A 20,990-nucleotide genomic window follows, 5' to 3' on the forward strand; every position below is an offset into this window, starting at 1 on the left:
CATCTTTTTGCACCCTGAAACCACTGCAAGATGATGCTCCCAATTTTCACTCAAGGCTAAAGAACAAATAATCTAGTTTTAAGCATGAATAACCGTGGACTCTTACTGGATAGCGACTGTTTTTATTCCCATCCTCCAACTGTAATTTACTCCTCCTCCCTCAACTAATTCATTGTAAAAAAATTATCCTTCAGTTAGAGGCCCAGAGTGCACCCGCCGAACACAGAATGATGCAGCATCCTTCGCATTGCAATCACCCTGTTTGTGTAGGTTGCTTATGCGGGCGACACTAGGCAATGAGTCAAGTCTTTATTATTAATTATTTTCTTACACAAACAAGCTCGGCAGAATCTTTCCTCCCCCCGCGTTACACGCGCAAGCGCTGCAGATAAATTCTGCTGGCTCCACTAAGGATACCGAATGCCGCCCTCCCAAAACAAAGGCTCCTCCTGAGACATTTCCCATTAGCAACCCCGCCGTTTCCTTTGCTGAGTCAGAGACGCTCCGCTCCCTCCCCCCCCCCATACGTTTGGTACGTTCTCCAGCCTGCTGGTACGTTCCGTTCCCTTCCCTTCCGTTCCATCCTGCCGGCCACCCCTCCCTCCCTCCGCCCCAGAAGGCCAATGGTCCGTCCCAGGCACCCCTGCGGCTGATGGGCTCCTCCAGTAGCCGAGTCGCGTCCGGTGCCGCCCCGCCTCCCTCCGCCTTGTCATTGATGTTGTTGTTTTTGTCGCAGGAGCTGGAGCGGAGGCCGAGGCCGGGCTTGGGGCTGCGGCCGCCGGCGGCTGCTGCTGCTGCTACTGCTGGGCCGGCGATGTCGTCGGTGTGCGGGGGGCCGGTGGGCGCCGGCTCCCTGCCCAGCGAGCTGGTGGTCCACATCTTCTCGTTCCTGGCGGCCCCGGACCGGCTTCGGGCCTCGGCTGCCTGCTCGCACTGGCGCGAGTGCCTCTTCTACCCGGCCCTGTGGCCTCGGCTGCGCCTCAGCCTGCGCGTCTGCCCCGCCGAGCGCCCGCGCCTCGACTTCCTCATGCGCAAGTGCGGCTGGTTCGTGCGCGAACTCCGCGTCCAGTTCGCCGCGGACAACTACCCCAGCGGCGGAGGCGGGGGCGCGAGTGGTGTTTGCGAGGAAGCGACGGCGGTGGCTGCCGCTGCGGCGGTGGCGGCGGCCGCTGTGGCGACGGACGGGGAAGCGCCGCTCTGCCCTCGCTGGCTGGAGTTGCTAAGGACCTACCTGGAGCTCGTGCTGTGCGTGTTGAGCAGCGTCCGCAACAACAGGTAGAAGGAACGCGCGGACACTCGGGGAGGGGGGAGAGGGAGGACGAAGCACAGGACAGCTTGTATCTCTCCGCACCCCGTCTCCTCCGTCCTTCCTTCCTTCCCTCCCTCCCTCCCTCCCTTGCAAGGTTGCAGCGTTGCGTGGCTGGGTGGCGTTCGACGTGGGGAGAATGCCCCACCTGTTGAATTTTTACTTGGCTTCCAGCTATTAAAACCATGAGAATCTTGTGAAGGGAAAGGGGACGGTAAATCTGATGTAAAACCGACACTTAGAGGGTACACATCCCCAACTAAAAGTAGTACATTCGAAAGAATCAGTGCACAGAAAAGGTTCCTGGACATATGAAGCTGCCTTTATACCTAGCCAGCCCATTGTGCCATCATGTAGCATAGTCACAGATAAACTGACCCTTAAACTTGGAGAGTTGCTGGCAGGCTGCTGTCCTGGAGAAAGGGAAGTCAAGGGGCCCCTGTGGTGCACACAGTGTGGCAGTGGTTGCTTGGCTGAAGCCCAGGCCATGGTGATGCTGGCAACAAATGGAGAATCTCTCCTTGGGCACACTGACACTCATTGCAATTGTTGCTGCAGTCCAACCTGAGCAATCTCTGCAGTGCTTCCTGCACTGCAGTGGCTGCTCAGTTTAGCTTGCTCTTGAGGCTGTTAAAATGTGTCATTTCCGTCTTAATGCCTGGTATTGTTTGTGCCACTAGTGGCTCTCCTGGTCTCCTTGGGTAAAAATGCTTTTCCCAAGATCTTCTGCCCCTAGGCTTTTTAAACTCAGTAGACTTTGATTTTTCCAAACCTGGGCCTGCTTTTAGCTCCTAGGTGGAGATATGAAGCCCACTAAACTGCAAGTCTGCATGACAGGAGAGGAGCCAGAGTTATGATCTTGCTGGTGTCAAGGCCTGAACAGTAAACAGCTAACAAAGGTGGAAATAGGAAACAAGTCTGATATCAGGAGGTATACCTTAGTGAGTAATAAGCCTCAGATCTGAGCTGTGGAGGAGTCATCTCCATCACAGAGTAGCTTTACATTGCTGTTCCCTTCACTGGGCATGCAAAGAGAGGCAGGAAGTGAGATGTTCCTGCTCTCTGTGCGTGCATGCTAGCTGTAAGTCTTCCCCAAAAGCAGCCAAAAAAGCTGTAGTTCTGTGAGGACCTGTGACTTTACCTTTAAGTCCCAAATCTGTTTTAACTTGATAGTCAGGGATTGAACCTGGGTCTTTCTGTATGTGCAATATGTGCTCCATCATTGAGCTGTCTCTTCTCTTTCCCTCCCTGCATTCCTTTAGGGGGACTTCTCAAGTACTGTACTGAATCCTATTCTGCTTACTGGGGAATCTTCAGGGGTGATCTTTGACACAATAGAGTTGTATTTGTGAGATGCTTCTGTCTTAGCTCATTCTTAGCTTATCTTCATCAAGTATTAGAACAAAAGCCTGCCTATTGTTTTAAGCTCCTAGATTTAATAACTATTGAATGTGCGTAGTCAAGGTATGTCACCCCAGAAGTATACATAATGTTCCTTTTCTCAAGACAGAATTCTCTCCAGTGGAAAACATAGTGGATTGGATTTGTGGTGTCAATTCAGGGATTAATGAGAGCCATTAAATTATGTGCTATGGTTTATTGTGCTTTTTGGGTGGCTTACTCTAAGGAATATTTTAAAAAGTAATTTGTATTTGCTTGTTCAAATGTGAACTCTGTACCGTCCCATGGATGCTAAATAGGCCACCCTGTGGCAAATGGTCCATCAACAGGCATGAATTTAGACTAAAAAAATTTTGGGCACAAACACTTCCATCCACAAAATGTGATTTTTCCTGCCTCCCAGAAACAGTATTTCAGGGGGCATTTAGGGCTGCTTGTGTATGGGGGTTCTCCACAGGAAGAAATCCTTGCACCCATGCAAACATTAGTCTGTATCTAACCATCACAGTTAGCCATGTGTGCTGTACTTTCAACAAATGCATGATATGGAAGAGCAGACTTGAAAGGGGATATCCCTACTGCCATTCAAGGTCATATAATGAGAAAATCTAATTTGAGCAGTAATGTTCCAGAGCTGTGTACTTGTCTTTTCCTTGGTTTCTCTTTCTTTTTGTTTCTTTCTGCTTCACCATAGAATGAAAATCTTTTTCAATAAATGCTTGCACACTTCTCCCCTTCACTATACTGTTCTTTTTCCTAGATCCAAGTCTGTGCACCAGAGTACTTTAGGGCTTATGACTTAACTCATACCCAGTTTGGAAAACACAAAATGCTTGTGACAGTAGTTTGTTTAGATGAGACACGTATGGAAAAGGCAGAGCAGGATCAGCAAATATATTCTGATGAATGAGAGATAATTTATCCAGCAAGTTTATGTTGCATTTGCACAATTAAATTTGTCCTGCCGTTATATCTTTGGTCATTTTGTTAACAATATCCAGCTACATGCTGGTGGTCTGAATGCTTTGCTGTGTATTCCAGCTTGCTTCAGAGTTTTCAGAAGCGAATACTTCAAAGCCTAGGCTGACCAGCCATCTGTACAGATGATGAGCTGTTTCCAAGACCAGGATGTTTGTGGATTTTTATCTTGATGTGACAGGAAAATGTAGTGTATTGGAGGAGAGAAAATGTCGTGCTGCTGCTAAGCATCTATAGTGCTTTTCAAGTGTTCAAGGCACTTCATGTTAACCTACTAATATATGACTAGTAGTCATCTTTCTGGATAGCAGTGCTCAAGTGATAATGGCTTGCTTCACATCATCCAGCATGTTCATGGCTAAGATGGAACTTGAACAGGAGATCTCTGTATTCTCAGTTCAATTTCTTAGTTGCTAGGGACCAAACTGCATGCGGTATGGGAAAATTCATGTTCGGTAATTTGCTGTTGCCTATGGTAATAACACAGGTTAAAAATGGTTTATCATTTTCTCTGATTTAAACAATGCAAGTGCACCAGGGATTGCTGTTGCCTGCATAAAGGAAGCCTGCAGGTACCCATATGACAACTGTATGACAGAGTAAATAGCATTTGAGGGGAATGAGGAAAATGGCACAAAGGTAAAAGCACCTTCCCCTCTTGGCTGCAGAAGCCCCAGTGGCTGATTTTAGTGTTCTAAAAAACATCTAATTTGACCTTCAGGTAATCAAGTTTTGTCATGTGAATACATCCTGGCTAATACTAGTATTTCACTGTGGAAGTTCTGAATCATGTTTACCCTCTACTGTCAATTCCCTAGGTCAGGGGTGGCCAACGGTAGCTCTCCGGATGTTTTTTGCCTACAACTCACATCAGCCCCAGCCATTGGCCATGCTGGCTGGGGTTGATGGGAGTTGGGCAAAAAACATCTGGAGAGCTACCCTTGGCCATCCCTGTCCTAGGTGGTCTAGTACTAGGGGCCTTCTGCTTTGCTTATCTTACTTGCCACTTGCTGCAAAAAGCCTAGTGGTTTTTCCCTTCCCATGAAAGGAAGAAACCATAAAGCTCCTATCTCTTCCCCCATGAAAAACCACCAGCAGGGTGGTAGCAGAAAAGAAGTGGCAAGATGTTTGTTTGAGGAGGATTTATTGTAGTATGTATTTATTGCAGGGAGTGGATGTGTCTCAGGACAATGCCCAAAGCTGTGGAGAAGCTGGTCTTTAGCTTAATTAACAGCAGCAGTAGCAGCTTTAAAGATACTCTTAAGGATTCTGCACACAACTAATTTATTTGAATTATACCCCAGTCTTCATCCAAAAAGTGATTTACATGGGCTTGCAGTGGAGGTTCCCATCTATGTCAGATCAGCTTAATTCTTCAGGAGATCTACTTCGGTATGTGGATTCCCTAGGACAACGGAAATTCTAAATACACTATATCAGGGATGTCAAACATTTGGCCTAGGGGCCAAATCAGGCCCCTGAAGGGCTCCTATCAGGCCCCTGAGCAACTGAACATAAGAACATAATAGAAGCCATGCTGTATCAGACCACTGGCCCATCCAGTCCAACACTCTGTGTTACACAGGGGCCAAAAGAAACCCAAGTGCCATCAGGAGGTTCACAAATTCGGCTAGAAGCCCTTCCACTTTGCCCCCCCTCCCACCTCCTGTGGCAGTGAAATCCACATGTTAATCACCCTTTGGATGAAGAAGTACTTCTTTTTATCCATTCTAACCCAACTGCTCAGCAATTTTATTGAATGCCCACGAGTTCTTGTATTGTGAGAAAGGGAGAAAAGTACTTCTTTTTCTGCTTTCTCCATCTCATGCATAATCTTGTAAACCTCTGTCATGTCACCCTGCAGTCGACGTTTCTCCAAGCTAAAGAGCCCCAAGAGTTTTAACCTTTCTTCATAGGGAAAGTGCTCCAAATCTTTTATCATTCTAGTTGCCCTTTTCTGGACTTTTTCTAATGCTATAATATCCTTTTTGAGGTGCGGTGACCAGAATTGTACACAGTATCCCAAATGAGACTGCACCATTGATTTATACAGGGGCATTATGATACTGGCTGATTTGTTTTCAGTTCCCTTTCTAATAATTCCCAGCATGGCATTGGCCTTTTTTATTGCAGTCGCACACTGTCTTGACATTTTCAGTGAGTTATCTACCACGACCCCAAGAACTCTCTCTTGGTAAGTCTCTGCCAGTTCACACCCCTTCAACTTGTATTTGTAGTTGGGATTTTTGGCCCCAATGTGCATTACTTTGCACTTGGCCACATTGAACCTCATCTGCCATGTTGACGCCCACTCACCCAGTCTCAACAGATCCCCTTGGAGTGCCTCACAATCCTCTCTGGTTCTCATCACCCTGAACAATTTAGTGTCATCTGCTTCCTTCTCCCTCTCTCTTGCTTCCTTCTGCATCACAACTTGCTTTGCCAGGCTTGCTCAATCGCACAGGAGCTACAAAGCCTCTATTTTCTCCATTGGCTGAGGCTCCTCCCTTGGGGAGGAAGGGGGGAAGCAGGCAGAGCTTGCTTTGCCAGGCTCTCTCAATCGCACAGCAGAGCTACTGAGTCAAGCCTCTCTTCCTTTTATTGGCTGACGCTCCTCCCCCTCCTAGTCCCCTGGGGATGGAAGGAAAGAGCCAGAGCTTTCTTTGCCCAGTTCCCTGGATCCTATGGGAGAAATACAAAGAAAGCATCTTTAAACCAATTAGTGCTAATGTTTAAGCATGTTTTAAGGGTTTTTTTTAAATTAATTGTGTCCTTTATAAAGTTTATATCTTTGCTATCTAATCTTAAATAGGTATACACATGGCCCAGCCCGACATAGCCTGGCCTGACAAGGTCTCATTTATGTCAGATCTGGCCCTCATAACTAATGAGCTCGACACCACTGCACTATATCTTATTCAGACAGCTTCTGACTTCCGTGTAAACATTCAAAAAACTGAGTTCTGGCGGAGGGGGGGAGGCTGTTTCTCTCTTCTGTTTCTTTAGATGTAGGTGACAAAGTATTGAACTAAATATCTTCAGTGTCTGTATATATACATTCTTGATAGGTGAAAAAGTATTGTTTTGACTTCTACATGTGACTGTGATTGGTAATGCTGGGCCATCTTTCTGCATCTCTTTATTTCAGATATGCACAAGCTGTGCAATTAGGATGCTAAACTAGGTCTTCCTGTCACTTCACTTTCTCTTTCTATCTGCAGCTGCCTGCTGATTATCTGTGCTTCCCACATTTGGTTTCTGGGGAAATGTGCTTGTATGAGACAAATTGCTTAGTGATGTTAACCTATTAGAGTACCTAATAAAACAGATTAAGTTAGGAAACACAATACATATTAGCATGTTTAGCATTTTGTAGTCAATGGGCTTCTGAACTGACATTAAAGATAAGACATGTATTTCTGTCATTGAACTCTGGGAACAAAAAGGCTACATTGGAACTACATTGGCTGATAAAGCAAGAAGCAGTCACTTGTGGAGAGTGTTAGGATGTTCCAGCACAGTGGAAAATTTCCATATTATCACTACCTAGTGTGTCAATAGTCATAATATTGCAATCTAATTGGCAAGCAAACCCTTCACCAGGGGATAGGAGTTGAGATCAAAATAGAGGTTAGATTCTTGGGTGAATGGAAGCCTGATTGAAATAGCTGCTTTTTGAAAAAATGATTGGATCCTGTCCTATTTATTATTCTTTCACATATTAGACAGTGATAAAGCTTTTGTAAAACTGTCTCCTGATAAGATGTGCAGTCAAACATGCTGCTCAGAATGTGCATTCTGAAACTTTGATGCTTTACCAATCAGGATGTTTCCGTTCAAAGCAAGCAGCCTTGTAAAGATCTGGAAGGCCTTTAAAAAGCAACTAATGTGACTAGCTGCGATTAATCAAAGCCTTAAGAAAACACGAATGCATGTTTTTACTGAGAATTTCAAATTTCATCAATCCAAATCATATTGCATTGTTTCTTTGATGTCCCATCCTGTTGATTGTATTGATTTACCATGTGTAAGTTGCTTTGAGTCACAGTGAGAAAGATGGACTTTATATGTGAATTCTCTCCCCCCCCCCCCCACACACACACACACTCCAAGTGTGAAATTCTTGAGAGGTAGAGAAGGTTCATTCCTTTTGCTCAAATGAAGATCTAATATGTTTACAGAAAGCATTTTTGTAACAAAGCCCTTTAGAGAATGATGTAGTAGTTTTAAGATCTGGGAATGGAAACTTTGATCTACATTCTTATATGTTTCTGATTGTTTTTTATAATTGTCCTGTTTATCAGCCTTGAGAAATTACATTTGTAGTTGGTATTCTAGTAATCTTGGCAGTAGTCCCACCCATATGATGTTGCAGCAGCAGCATGGCACATAATGTGAACAATCCTTGCTGCTTAAAACTGGCAGAACTACATCAGAAAGCATTGATCAAGATGGGTAGCCATGTTAGTCTGTCTGTAGCAGTAGAAAAGAGTTAGTCCAGCAGCACCTTAAAGACTAACAAAATTTGTGGTGGGGTGTGAGCTTTCGTGAGTCACTGCTCACTTCTTCAGAAAGCATTGCAATACATGCTGGTCTGGAAGTCCTCATTGTACATTTCAGCCATGCTGTCACATAGAGTAGGCAGGAGTTATTACCAAAACCGGGGGGGGGGGGGCGGGGGGGGATTACCTTTCAGGAATGCCTTTGTCAGAGTAACTAAGAAGCCCACTGTCTCATATGGCTTAAATGGCCAAAGCTAGCTTTTTATTGAACAGCAAGAAGATCCCCCGAATTTGTAGAATTCTTGATTTAAAAATATTCTCCTGGTTGCTGTGTACAGCCTCCTGAATACAAGCCTCTCTTAAAATGGGGAAATCTTCTGGAGCTCATACACAGAGATTGGAGAACTTGTAAAAACAGCCCAGTGTTAATGGTAGCTGGCTGCTGTACCTTTTCTCAGACTTTTAGAAGTGCATATGGGTATGGGTAGAGGACAAGATATTTCAGGAAGAAAAGAGAGCACTCCAAATTCTAACTTAGAAACTTTGAAGTATTAGAACTGCTAAATCATGCTCAGTAGTAGTTTGTTTTACTGCATCTACAAGAAAGATGTACGGTAATTATTTGATTAAGAGCCCCGTGGTGCAGAATGGTAAGCTGCAGCACTGCTGTCCAAACTCTGCTCACGACCTGAGTTTGATCCCAGCAGAAGCTGGGTTCAGATAGTCTGCTCATGGTTGACTCAGCCTTCCATCCTTCCAAGGTTGGTAAAATGAGTACCCAGCTTGCTGGGGGTAAAGTGTAGATGACTGGGGAGGAAAATGGCAAACCACCACGTAAAAAGTCTGCAATAAAAACGTTGTGAAAGCAACATCACCCCAGAGTCAGAAACGACTGGTGCTTGCACAGGGGTTACCTTTACCTTTATTACTTGATTATAACAATCTAAAAAAATGTTTTTCTTCGGGGAAATTGCTAATAAGCCATTTTCGTTGTCTAGAGATAATGAGAGCTGCCATGTGTTATTAATATCTGATGTGATGTGTTGTATGTAGCTTTCAAATTGGTGGGTGTTTTGGATAGACCAGTAAAATGTTAAATGTTCAGTACTGTGTGCTTTCATATGTCTTTCCATGCTTCATCCATAACCAGTGTTGACAAATAGGCATCTGTTACTATAGCATATTTCTAGAGCTGTTTAATTTATATTTTCTCCTGTGAGTATTCATTTGTTCTTGTGATAACGAGAATGGTTTCCCTCTGGTGTTTAGCTTTGTATGTGATACAGAAATTGTGTTGCATGGAAACCACAGTGCATATGAATATACAGTTAAAGATGGCATTGACTTGTATCTGTGTTCTGGCAAAGTCATCTCAATTTTTGTCACTGTTCCTTCTGGCTCTTTCAGTGACAAAAGTAAAATTAGACAACATTAAAAGAGTGACTGAGCTTGAATTTGACAGCTTAAGAGAATTTCTTTGGGTAATGTTGCAAATTAGATTATGATAAAATTATTTTGGCAAACACGTTCTGTTCTATTTGACTAGGAGGTATAATTTCCATTAGCTTTTGAACACTTGGACCTCTGTGTGAGAGAATGTTGTAGGTCTCCATGCATTTGAATTCTACTCCAGATTTTTTTTAACCCCATGATGTATTGTCCATTTTGCTTTTCATTCGTACATACAAGCCAAGGAATAGGGAAATGTTAATTTGCAACTGCGTTACATAGACTAAAAAAAGAGCCCCGTGGCGCAGAGTGTTAAAGCTGCAGTACTGCAGTCCTAAGCTCTGCTCACGACCTGAGTTCGATCCTCAGCAGAAGCTGGGTTTTTAGGTAGCTGGCTCAAGGTTGACTCAGCCTTCCATCCTTCCGAGGTCGGTAAAATGAGTACCAAGCTTGCTGGGGGGAAAGTGTAGATGACTGGGGAAGACAATGGCAAACCACCCCATAAAAAGTCTGCCGTGAAAACGTTGTGAAAGCAATGCACCCCAGAGTCAGAAACGACTGGTGCTTGCACAGGGGACCTTTCCTTTTCCTACATAGACTAGAGAGGTAAGCTCTAATAAAACTTCTCTTGTAGTTCACATTGGGAGAGTTGGAAAAACTCTTTGATCATGTGTGGCTGGGTGGAGATAATATTGGCACTTCAACCCTTACACACCTGATGACTCCTATTAAATTAACCTACTCCTATTACCCACCTTGACTCTCTGTGAGAAAGAAAGACAGACTATACATCATTTAAATAAAATATAATTAGTTGCTGAACAGGAAGTATTAACTCTGAGTTTAAAAGATAAAGCCCCACTCGTTTCCAACTCTGGGGTGATGTTGCTTTTGCAATGTTTTCATGGCAGACTTTTTACGGGGTGGTTTGCCATTGCCTTCCCCAGTTATTTACACTTTACCCTCAGCAAGCTGGGTACTCATTTTACTGACCTCTGAAGGATGGAAGGCTGAGTCAACCTTGAGCTGGCTACATGAACCCAGCTTCTGCCAGGATCAAACTCAGATCATGAGCAGAGTTTGGACTGCAGTAGAAGAAGATGATATTGGATTTATATCCCACCTATACTCTGAATTTCAGAGTCTCAGAGCGATCACAATCTCCTTTACCTCCCCCCAGCCCAACACACACAATAGATACCCTGGGAGGTAGGTGGGACTGAGAGAGCTCTTACAGCAGCTGCCCGTTCAAGGACAACTTCTATAAGAGCTATGGCTGATCCAAGGCCATTCCAGCAGCTGCAAGTGGAGGAGTGGGGAATCAAACCCGGTTCTCCCAGGTAAGAGTCCACGCACTTAACCACTACATCAAACTGGCTCTCATTGCTGTATTTTTGTTGTTGTTCAGTCGCACAGTTGAGTCCGACTCTTTGCGACCCCATGGACAAAGTCACGCCAGGCCCTCCTGTCTTCCACCATCCTCCGAAGTCTGTTCAAAATGCTGTATACATTGCTGTAAAGTTGCACATTAGTTTCTGGGGGCAAGAAGAAATAAATGGTGTCTCTCCGTTGAAATTACAAAGGTCAGCAATTTTCACAGATTCCTTGTAGGGCAATAGGAAAGAAATTGCTTGGTAATCATATTAACAGTTTTCAAGATAAATTTAAGGTGATGCAAGAGATGAATCAATTAAAGAGAGATGGTATAATGCTGCCTCTTTGTAATGCCTAGTTTTTATCTATGCCTGGACCAACTTTTTATTCTGTAACAAAGGCCAGATCTTCTATTAGTATGGAAATGTACTTCCTTCTCCACAGGAAAAAGTACCTCTCTGCTTCTCATCCAGAGTAACAGTACCAGAGTTAATGCAGTGGTCCTTTCACCCTTTGATACTATACTGTGTAGTGGATACTTTTATGATGGGGGTGAAGCAGAACATATGCTACAGTTTTAGAGTCACCATGAGAAACAGTTTGTGGGTAAAGATAATATCCCAGCATTCAGAGAACCCTGCATGCTTTTTATGCATGACCATTTAGTTGTATCTAAACCAGGAGTAGCCAAACTTGCTTAACATAAGAGCCACATAGAATAAATGTCAAATGTTTGAGAGCCGCAAGACAGGAACATCAGATGTTCAAGAACTGCAAGACAAAAGAAGGAAGGAAGGAAGACAGACAAATAGGGGAGGGAGGACAGATGAAAAGAGAGCAACTTCAACTTTAAATACATTCTCCAAGCTGGCCATCGGGGCAATGGGGGCTTCAAGAGCCACACAATATGCATGAGCCACATGTGGCTTCTGACTCTCTGAGCCACAGTTTAGCCACCCCTCGTCTAAACTAAAGAGACAGTCGGTGAGAGCCAGTTTGGTGTAGTACTTAAGAGTGGCAGACTGTAATCTGGAGAACCCCACTCCTCTACATTCAGCCAGCTGAGTGACCTTGGGTCAGTCACAGTTGTCTCAGAGCTGTTTTCTCAAGAGCAGATCTCTGAGAGCTCTCTCAGCCCCACCTATCTCACAAGGTGTCGGTTGTGGGGAGAGGAAGGAAAAGAGATTATAAGCCACTCTGAGACTCTTGTACTTCCCCTTACACCCCCTGGAAGTTGCTTTAGAGGTTTTAGGGTACTCTGAACAAGGATGTAGCATATGGCACTGCTGCTCAAGAGGTAATTGGCAGGTTGCCTCCCCTTCTGGAATCGAGCTGGGGCCCATGAAAGAAGTGGATGTGTTTGTGTGTATTTCTGCTCATTGTTCCTTCTTGCTGCAGCACCCTATTCCTTATGTTCTCTTTCAGGGACTTGAATAGAATTGCTGCAGTTCAGTTTTAAAACAATACTTTGATGATGTTTTCTTCTTGCATCTCAATCTGTCAATTAATTAAAAACCAGCACAATGATTATGCATAATTTGACTTTCTGGGCCAAACTAGGTGTTATAAGAAACCCAGAAATGTCTCCACTCTGGTTCCTTCTCTTGTTGTAACATTTAGCACAAACATGGCATGATGTGATGTCATCAAATGGTATGCCTTCTTGCCAGCCAATGATGTGAAGCAGCAGCAGAGAAATGCACAGTACAGGGATGTTGCATCATGCCTTGTTTGTGTTGAATACTGTGAGAAGGGAGGCTTAGAGTGGCAGCTGAGCAGAATCTTTTGTGAAGTCTGGTTTGGCATAATACTGTGCAATGTGTATAGATTATGCAACTGCACACAGCTTTTCAAATGACAGTGCTGTTCTTTTTGGAATCAACAGTACCTGAGGCAAGATATGTCAAGCTGCAACGCTAAAAATAGTGATGCTGCTTGATGTTCTTGAGCACCAATTGATGCTTATAATTAGAACATTTGTAGTATTGCAGCCTGATTTTTTTAAAGCAGAGCATATAGATGAGATGTGAGAGCTAATGCCTTAGATTACTCTTTGGAAAACAATTTCTGTTTGTGTAACACTGACAGTAAATTGTACACCCTGAGAGATGACAAAATATTGATGCATCTGAGACTAGAAATTAGCTGCATGTGAATAGACTTTAGGTAGATCATCAGATTTGACAGTTCTTCAGAACTGTGGTGCGAGTGGCAACAGTACTGAATTAGGTTAGTACTAAAAGATAGGTTACTTACTGCTAAGTTCAGGTCAAACCTGAAGATGCTATTTAATTTCAGACGTAGCTAGCAACTCAGACAATTGGAAGAGCTAGCATTGCTTTCAAGCAGCTAGACAGGGAAGCAATGGTATACAGAAATAAATTGCACTCTTTCAAACAATTATTGTGCTACAAATTAGTCTTTCTCAAAGTGTAGCCTTTGGGAATCTGTGAAGGTACTCCAGGAAGTCTACGGACAGAAGAAGAGTTCTTATTGTAGTATCTGGCTAATACAAAAGCAGACCCTTCTACATTTTCTAGAGTTGGGAGCAGGGAGTCTCCAAATCAAGAAAAGGGAGTTGGCTTCCCCATCTTTTGAAGGGCAGGAATTCTTAGAGCTTACTGCAGCCTGTCATTACCTAGCATCCAGATCACCAACCATAAAATGGGATGGTTGATTGAGTGGATCCCACAGCTCAGCCTTAGAGACTCCTAATTGGTTGAGCAGCAACAAGGAATTACACTTCAGAGTTATTTCTGGTATAAAAATGAACTGGTTTTCACTCTCCAAAGGCAGTCTCTAACCACACCAGACCAGGAATCTCTGTACTTTTCAGAGCTAACTCTGTTTGACTGGGTAAAGAATCTTCTTCTCTCTCTAGAAGATCTCTCCCCTTTCCTTGGTCCAAATGGGAGTCTTCATCTATTTCCCAAACTTCCTTGCCAACTTTCCCCAATTATTGGTCTATGTTAAACTGTTCCCAGTTAAGGCAAAAATCTGACTCTCCTCAGCATGCAGCTCTCTCCAGACTTTCTCTGTTCAATTGATGTTGACCAGTCAGATGTCTTGGAGCAGCATGTCACTGAAAGCCCTCTGTTTTTGTGAAGAATTAACTCTTCACAGTCCTTCAGCTATTTGTACAGCACTTGTAAGCTTTCAAAACGTGTGGCCCATCAGAGCTGTTTCCCAAAGAGACATTAGTATAGCCTGTATCTGAAAGGGTTTTTGGAAATAGAACCATATTTTGGAATTGAATGTCTTCTATTGAGCCCCCCCCCCGCACTGATAACATCACTGAATCATATGGAGGGGGCACCCAATTCATTGCCCCCAGAAGGTCGGCGCCCTAGGCAGTTGCCTAGTTTGCCTAGTGGCAGAGCTGGCCCTGTGCATAAAACTTGCAGTGGGTTACAAAAAAGCCACAATTTTGGTAAAAGTCAAGATTGCCAGTCCCCTCTGGCCACAGGTGTGGAATGGGGGGGAGGGGTGAAGAGTTGCCAGATCCTGGTTGGAAAACTTGAGACTTGGAGGTGGAGCTTGGGAAGAACAGGGACCTCAGTGGCACAAAGTGCCAGAGTCTACCCTCCAAAGCAGCCATTTTCTCCGGGGGAACTGATTTTTGTAGTCTAGAGATGAGCTGTAATTCCAGGGGATCCCCAGGTCCCACCTGGAGGCTGGTATTTCTAACACCTACCATAACAACTTGGAACGCAGAAGAAGATCACAGCTAGGTTTATTGTGCCATGACTTGATCACGGTAGGGTTATTGTGTACCATTACAGAGCAGGATGAAGGAGGAGTGGGCAAGTCTTCTGGAACTTTTGCCTCAGCCCGGATTGCATTTTAAGTCCCCTTTAGTGTGCTTGCTTTGTATACCCTTTGGAGATGGGCTTCCAAACAAAGGCTGTTTAGGCAGTCCTCCCTATTCTAACCCTTGCATGCAAGCAGTATGTCTACCAAGAGAAATAGAAAAGAAAACAAGTAAGTTTGTACTCACTGGGAAGCGAAATAATCTTTCTCTTCCCAGGGACAGGGAGGTAAGGGGAGTTGAGGGGCTGCTGCATGCGGGAGGGGACCAGCAAAAAAGTGTTTCCTCCCTTGCATGCACAGATCTCTTCCACAGGATCCAGCCCAGCATCCTCCAATTTTCATCCAACCCTCACCATACAGTGGTTATGCTTTTATATAGATTTTGCCACCAATTTAAGCAGATGTCTCACGGCTACTGTTATAGCCACTTGTATTATATACATTAACATATTAACTATATTAAGAAGCAATAATAATTTTTTCAAACCATGTTATAGATGGTTGGGAAACATTCACTATTTTAGGTTTGAAATACTAGGTTCTGTTGGTGTTTTTGGCAGATTATAGGACGATTGTAAAACAAATTTAAGTTAAGCTTAAATTTGCCTTGAAAAATGGTGCATGGTTAAAACCGACAAATTTAGGTCCCATGTACCAGTGGATTATATAGTAACTATGCTTCTAATGGCTTATATTGAAGAAAGAAGTTTGAGATGCTTTCCAGTGCATTGCCTCTCAGACTTAACTCAAATTTTCTTCCAAACAGAAATCTCCAGAAATTAAGTCTCTTTGGTGATATAAGCATTCTACAACAACATGGAAGTATATCAAATACATACCTCAGCAAGGTGGATCCAGATGGCAAAAAGATTAAACAGTAAGTTGTCAATAAGTGGTGTTTAAAACAGTTCAGTGTTTTGCTTCATCCAAACTAGACTGTTAATGCTCTATCATAATATAAAGATAATGGAATCCACAGAATTCTGTCTTCTGTGGCTACTCTGCGGACTGGGTTGAACAGGATTGTTTTCACAGTATCCCATACATTCTTAGTTGTCACAATTTCTTTTGCACACAACACAACCCCTTTTCTCTTTGCAGTTGCTCCAGAACTTGAGCTTGTTTGCAAGAGGTAGGAGATGAGTGTTTTGCTGGATGGGAAACTTTCATTCTAGAAGACAACTGGAGGGGGGAGCAAAGGCCATTTCATCCAGTCCACTGCTGCAACAAGGCACTCATCCGTCCAGTGCATTTTTATTCTGCTCTTACTCCAAGGAGCTCAGGACACCGTATCATTCTATTGTGCTTTCTGAAGCACTCCCCCATCTCTTGCCTGAATGTTTGGAAAAGGCCACATAAGAAAGGAGAGGGAATTCTGAGCTGTTGGGAGGGGCAGGTGTAGTAGGGAAAAGCTGCAAACATTTTGTCTGCAAACTTCCTTGGTTCAGGATTCAGCCCATTGTTATAATCCAAATTTCTTTAGCTGCCACCTCACAGACCTGCCCAGATCTTTCTCCTGATTTAATTCAGTGTCTAACAGTCGTAATTAGGGCACCGATAAAACATACTGGAAATACGCACTTTCCTTTACCAGAAAAACTAATACAATGTGGTGTACACCGCTTTAAATATTTATTTCTGTGTACTGGCAAGTATTCTTAATGATGCAAATTAGTCAAGAGGATTGTAGCTTGTAACATTTAAGATCTAGCTCTGACTGTGTAGGTTCAAAACAGAACAGCAAGCTTTTTGTCACACATGTACAAATCTATTTTGCAGGTACTAAACTATTCCTGCTGTAATTTGGTCATGTTCTTCAGTTATTAGTCCCCTTTGTTGCCTTAGATCTGTGGGGCTCTAAAAAGGTCCAGAAGTATTAGGAGGCAGCTGGGTTTTTCCATGCAGCTGCAGTCCCTCAGGCATATTGAATGCTCCTCCTTCCTCTGTCTTGGGAGAGGAGGAAATCAAGGAACTGAATGACAAAGGAGGTCTGAAAAGTGAATGTACAGAATAGCACCATGCACAGCCTCTTGAATCCTGACCACAGTCTTTTGAAGAGAAGGAGGCTTCAAGGTTAGGTTTCTATTTGAATCTACTTGCATGTTTTAGATGAAAGATTTCCATGAAGTTCATAACCTTGCATACAGCTTCCTCAACACTGTTATGTAAGGACCTCCAATAGTGGCTTCTGCCCCCTTACTCTTAATCTGAAATTTGTGAGATGATTTGTAGTGTGTGACGAGTTACTGCCTTTTGGGTCACTTGATGATTAATTCTCATCAATGGATAGTGTGAAAATTAGTTCTTCCTCTTCCTCCTCCCCACTGCATTTCACCAATCTATATAGCTGTTTTTCCACAAGGCTCTGGGAATCAACTCTCCTGGAGCTGGGAGGGACTGCTGGAAAGAGGGGAAAGTGGGGAAGATATATGATCATGTGCAAGTGCACTGCTGGATCCAGCCAATACCATGTCTACAAAATTACGTTCTGAAGTTTAAAAAAATATATTGGAGCAGTTACAGCTGAATTTATATTTAATGGGATTTTTTTATTGTGTTTTATTGCAGAATACAGCAACTGTTTGAAGAAATATTGAGTAACAGTAGGCAGCTGAAATGGCTGTCATGTGGGTTCATGCTGCAAATTGTAACCCCCACATCACTGTCATCTCTCTCAAACCCCATTGCCAACACCATGGAACACCTGAGTTTACTGGACAACCACATCCCTGGTAATACCACTCTTATCACTGCAGTTGAATTGGAGCGCTTTGTCGGTCTCCGCTCACTTGCCTTGGATTTCTGTGATTTTACAGCAGAAATGGCAAGAGTCTTGGCTGACAATAACCATGTGCCTTTGCATCGACTGTCTCTTCTGGTCCACAACATTTCTGTAATGCACAAGTCCCTGGAAAATATGCCAGAAGATGAGGATTGGAAGGCACTGACACGCAACAGCAGTAATCTTCGGGTCTATGTAATGGCTTTTGATATCAAGAGTGATGATATGTTAAGGATTCTTAAGCCCAGTATTCCACTGGAGAGGATTCACTTTGACAGCTACATCACTTGCGTTTCAGGAGCAGTTGTTGATCTCATATCTAGGCAGTATGATAAGTTCCTCACTCACTTCATACTAATGAATGATGTGATAGATACGTCTGGCTTCCCAGATCTCAGCGACAACCGGACCGAAGACCCATTGGTTTTGTTGGCCTGGAGATGCACAAGGCTGTCTCTTCTGGCAGTGCACGGTAGGCAAATTATATAGGTGCACAACTTCAGCAGTTTAGAAGATAATGGGTGTGCATGTGGATATACATGTGCAAAGGTTCTTTTTCACTTGGGGAATTGAAATCAGCTATGCAGGCAGGAATTTACACTAATCATAGGCATGATTTGAGATAGTCTGTGCAAATGTAGTCATGATTATGTTTGAAAAACTGTTATACATGAGCGTCAAAGTTGGAAAAAACACAAGTGTGAGTTTTGCAAGAAATCTGGATCTCTGCTGTTTGAATGTCCTTATTCAAGTCATGCATTACTGATTCCTTTGCAGCTGTATTAACCCTTGCATGTGTGTTTAAGATCACTGACTGTTTTAACTCTTATGAAGAATACCTTCCATCTATATTTTAAATACTGGTGTATGCAAGAAATCAGATGTTTCACTACAAAGAAACGTGGGGAAAGGGGGTGGGTGGGGAAGCAGTCTTGTAAAATAGCAAAAAGCTGTTTGTGCAGCACACATAATTTGTATGAGCTGAAAATGTAAACAAGCCAATTACAGGAGAAGTTATATGAAACTGTGGGATTGGGATGGGGAAGAAATCTGAAGTCCATCAAAATAGTAATGGCTACTTTTTGTTTGGTTTGATTCCAGGTTACACGGTTTGGGCTCACAACCTGATTGCAATTGCTCGTCTTCGTGGCTCTGATTTGAAAGTGCTTGAAGTCACAGAAGAAAGCATTGATTTTGACCAAGGTGAACTGGCTGATCAGGATGTGGATCCAGTACATAATCTCATTGAGCAGGTATCCCTTGGATTGGGTCGACCTTGGCATGCGGTCATGGACATAGAATTACTCAGTGTCTTTACTGAGCCAACTCGTCATTTTTACAGAGAAATGCAAAGCTTCAGTGAAGGCATTTAGCTCTTTATTTACAGTTCCTGTGGTTACATATGCAAGTAGGGTCCTATTATGTTTTCAGTAGTGTGAATTTAACCCCTCTTGTGCTGTGTTTAATCAGTATTAGCTATATAGAATTATATGTATATTCTACTTCTTGATCAAAGAACGTAGTCGGGTATTGGTTTAGAAGCTGAAAGTGGCAATGCTTAGGGCTTTCACGGTTAATGGACTTTTCTTTAAAAAAAAAAAAGAAAGAAAAAACTCAGATATGGCCGAAGGTTGTCTGAGGTTGCCGGCTAACTTTCTTTTTTGAACTGAGTAACTCTGCAACTTCACTGATTTTACCTGTTGTCGGAGTTCTTGTGCTCGGGAGCCAAAAACGTTTACTATCCATAGCCCAGTGGATTTGAATGCAGTCATTGTCATGTTATCTGGTAGCATGCTACTTTAGGCTTAAAAGAAAATCAGACGACTATCCAATACCATTTACTGTAAACCTTTTGCTTTCATTTCACATACAGTATCCGAAGCATGAAATATTGCCACACTGCAATCTCTTCCTTCAATATGAAACGGTAGTTTCTAGCACTGTGTAGCTTCTTCAGATGTTTACCTAACTCTGAAGGCTATAAATTGTAGTTCCATTGTAAATGAATTGTAGCTTCTTTTTCTTGTGGTCTGTCAGCTTCTCCGTACAAGTTAGCTTTGGGCCCAGATTTAAAAGGAAATGTTAAGTCTCTGTGCTCCGAAGGGGTAAAACCATAACAAGTTAGATATAAATTTATAAGTCTACTTTGCTTGCAAACAAACATTAGTCGTGAAATCCCTAGCAACTAAGTCACTGGATTTTCTCTGTCAGCGCCTGTGTCAGCTGCCAAAGAATAGATTAAAACGAAGAAGTGCCCACATGCTGGCAGGGGCAGGCCAATTTTTGGCCAGCCAGATACTGCTAGATTGTAATATATAAGGTCGAATTTCGACCTGTGGTACACAGCTGTGCTGTGGCTCAGTCAGCAACCTCAGAACTCTTAAACATGCACCTGTTTCACTGTGAATAGTGAATGTAAAGGAAGGAAAGGAAAACAGATACAAACCTTGTTCTATCACAGGTATGAGCTGCTATGATGCATGAAGAACATTCCATGAAGTATGTTTTAAAATCTTGTTATATCTGAGAGGCTTTAAAAGCCGATATAAACTGTTTCAGGGCAACCGCGGTACAGACGTGGTCTCTGTGAGACTTCCACCTGACCCAAGTTTTAAGTGGTACGAATGTTGTGCATTTAATGTTAAAGGACAGTCTGCAATAATAAAAGTAAGTGGCCAACGTGGGTGCCCAGCAGTGCTGAGACCTGGCTGCCATATTGTAAGCTTTGGAAAACACAATTTATGCAACAGATGTCCAGATATGATTCTATTTATGGAAAAGTTTATATGTGTTTTACAAATGGTTTTACCATCTTATATTAAAATGACCTTTTGACAGGTGTGCGCTGTTTTGTCTCCAGTGAGCACATACCATGCGGATTTTATATGTACATCAGTAGAGTGAATCCACTGGCACAGTGTGTGTATATGCCAGATGTGGTGAGATTTTATCTTATAAATGTGATCAGACTTAAAGTATCTCCTGACAGAAAATGTAAGGAAACCAGCTGAGTGTTTGACTTGATGACTGATGTTGTATGGTTTATGTTAAATGTATATTCTTTTAATCAATGAATAAAGCATTAAAATTGATGGCTGCAAAATATCTTATTAGATCAACATGGTCATTTTAGCATCACACAAACAATTGCAAACTACTAATTGCTTGCTTTTTAAGTGCAGCAAGCATTGTAGTCTGAAACATCCACTGGTTAGTTTTTAATGCTATTTGAGCATTTTAGGAAAACGGAGTGAAAGAGTGAAAGTTACACTTGTTGATGTAACTTCTATGCTGTTGGCCAATCTTAAAGTATAATATATGATGATATAAGTAGATCTTCTTCGTGGTCTCTGTGCATTCACACATATGGGTAATCCGCAGGATTGGT

The 20,990-nt window shown here is 43.0% G+C and overlaps 1 protein-coding gene across 1 annotated transcript; it reads left to right on the forward strand.

The window, feature by feature from the left end:
* Positions 1–637: 637 nt before the first annotated feature.
* Positions 638–20,694, forward strand: FBXO33 (F-box protein 33). Its single transcript, XM_060261156.1, has 4 exons — positions 638–1,275; positions 15,587–15,697; positions 17,389–18,074; positions 18,704–20,694. The coding sequence occupies exons 1-4, from the start codon at positions 653–655 to the stop codon at positions 18,973–18,975; spliced, it is 1,692 nt and encodes a 563-aa protein (XP_060117139.1). The 5' UTR covers positions 638–652; the 3' UTR covers positions 18,976–20,694.
* The last annotated feature ends 296 nt before the right edge of the window (positions 20,695–20,990 follow it).

Source organism: Heteronotia binoei, chromosome 21 (assembly GCF_032191835.1).
Source record: "Heteronotia binoei isolate CCM8104 ecotype False Entrance Well chromosome 21, APGP_CSIRO_Hbin_v1, whole genome shotgun sequence".
Classification (NCBI taxonomy): domain Eukaryota; kingdom Metazoa; phylum Chordata; class Lepidosauria; order Squamata; family Gekkonidae; genus Heteronotia; species Heteronotia binoei.

Bases quoted from the DNA above. Each gene is read 5' to 3' on its own strand.
- FBXO33 (XM_060261156.1), top strand. From the start codon at position 653: ATGGGCTCCTCCAGTAGCCGAGTCGCGTCCGGTGCCGCCCCGCCTCCC. The intron at 1,276-15,586 runs GTAGAAGGAACG...TCTTCCAAACAG, and splicing joins AGCAGCGTCCGCAACAACAG to AAATCTCCAGAAATTAAGTC. The intron at 15,698-17,388 runs GTAAGTTGTCAA...GTTTTATTGCAG, and splicing joins GATGGCAAAAAGATTAAACA to AATACAGCAACTGTTTGAAG.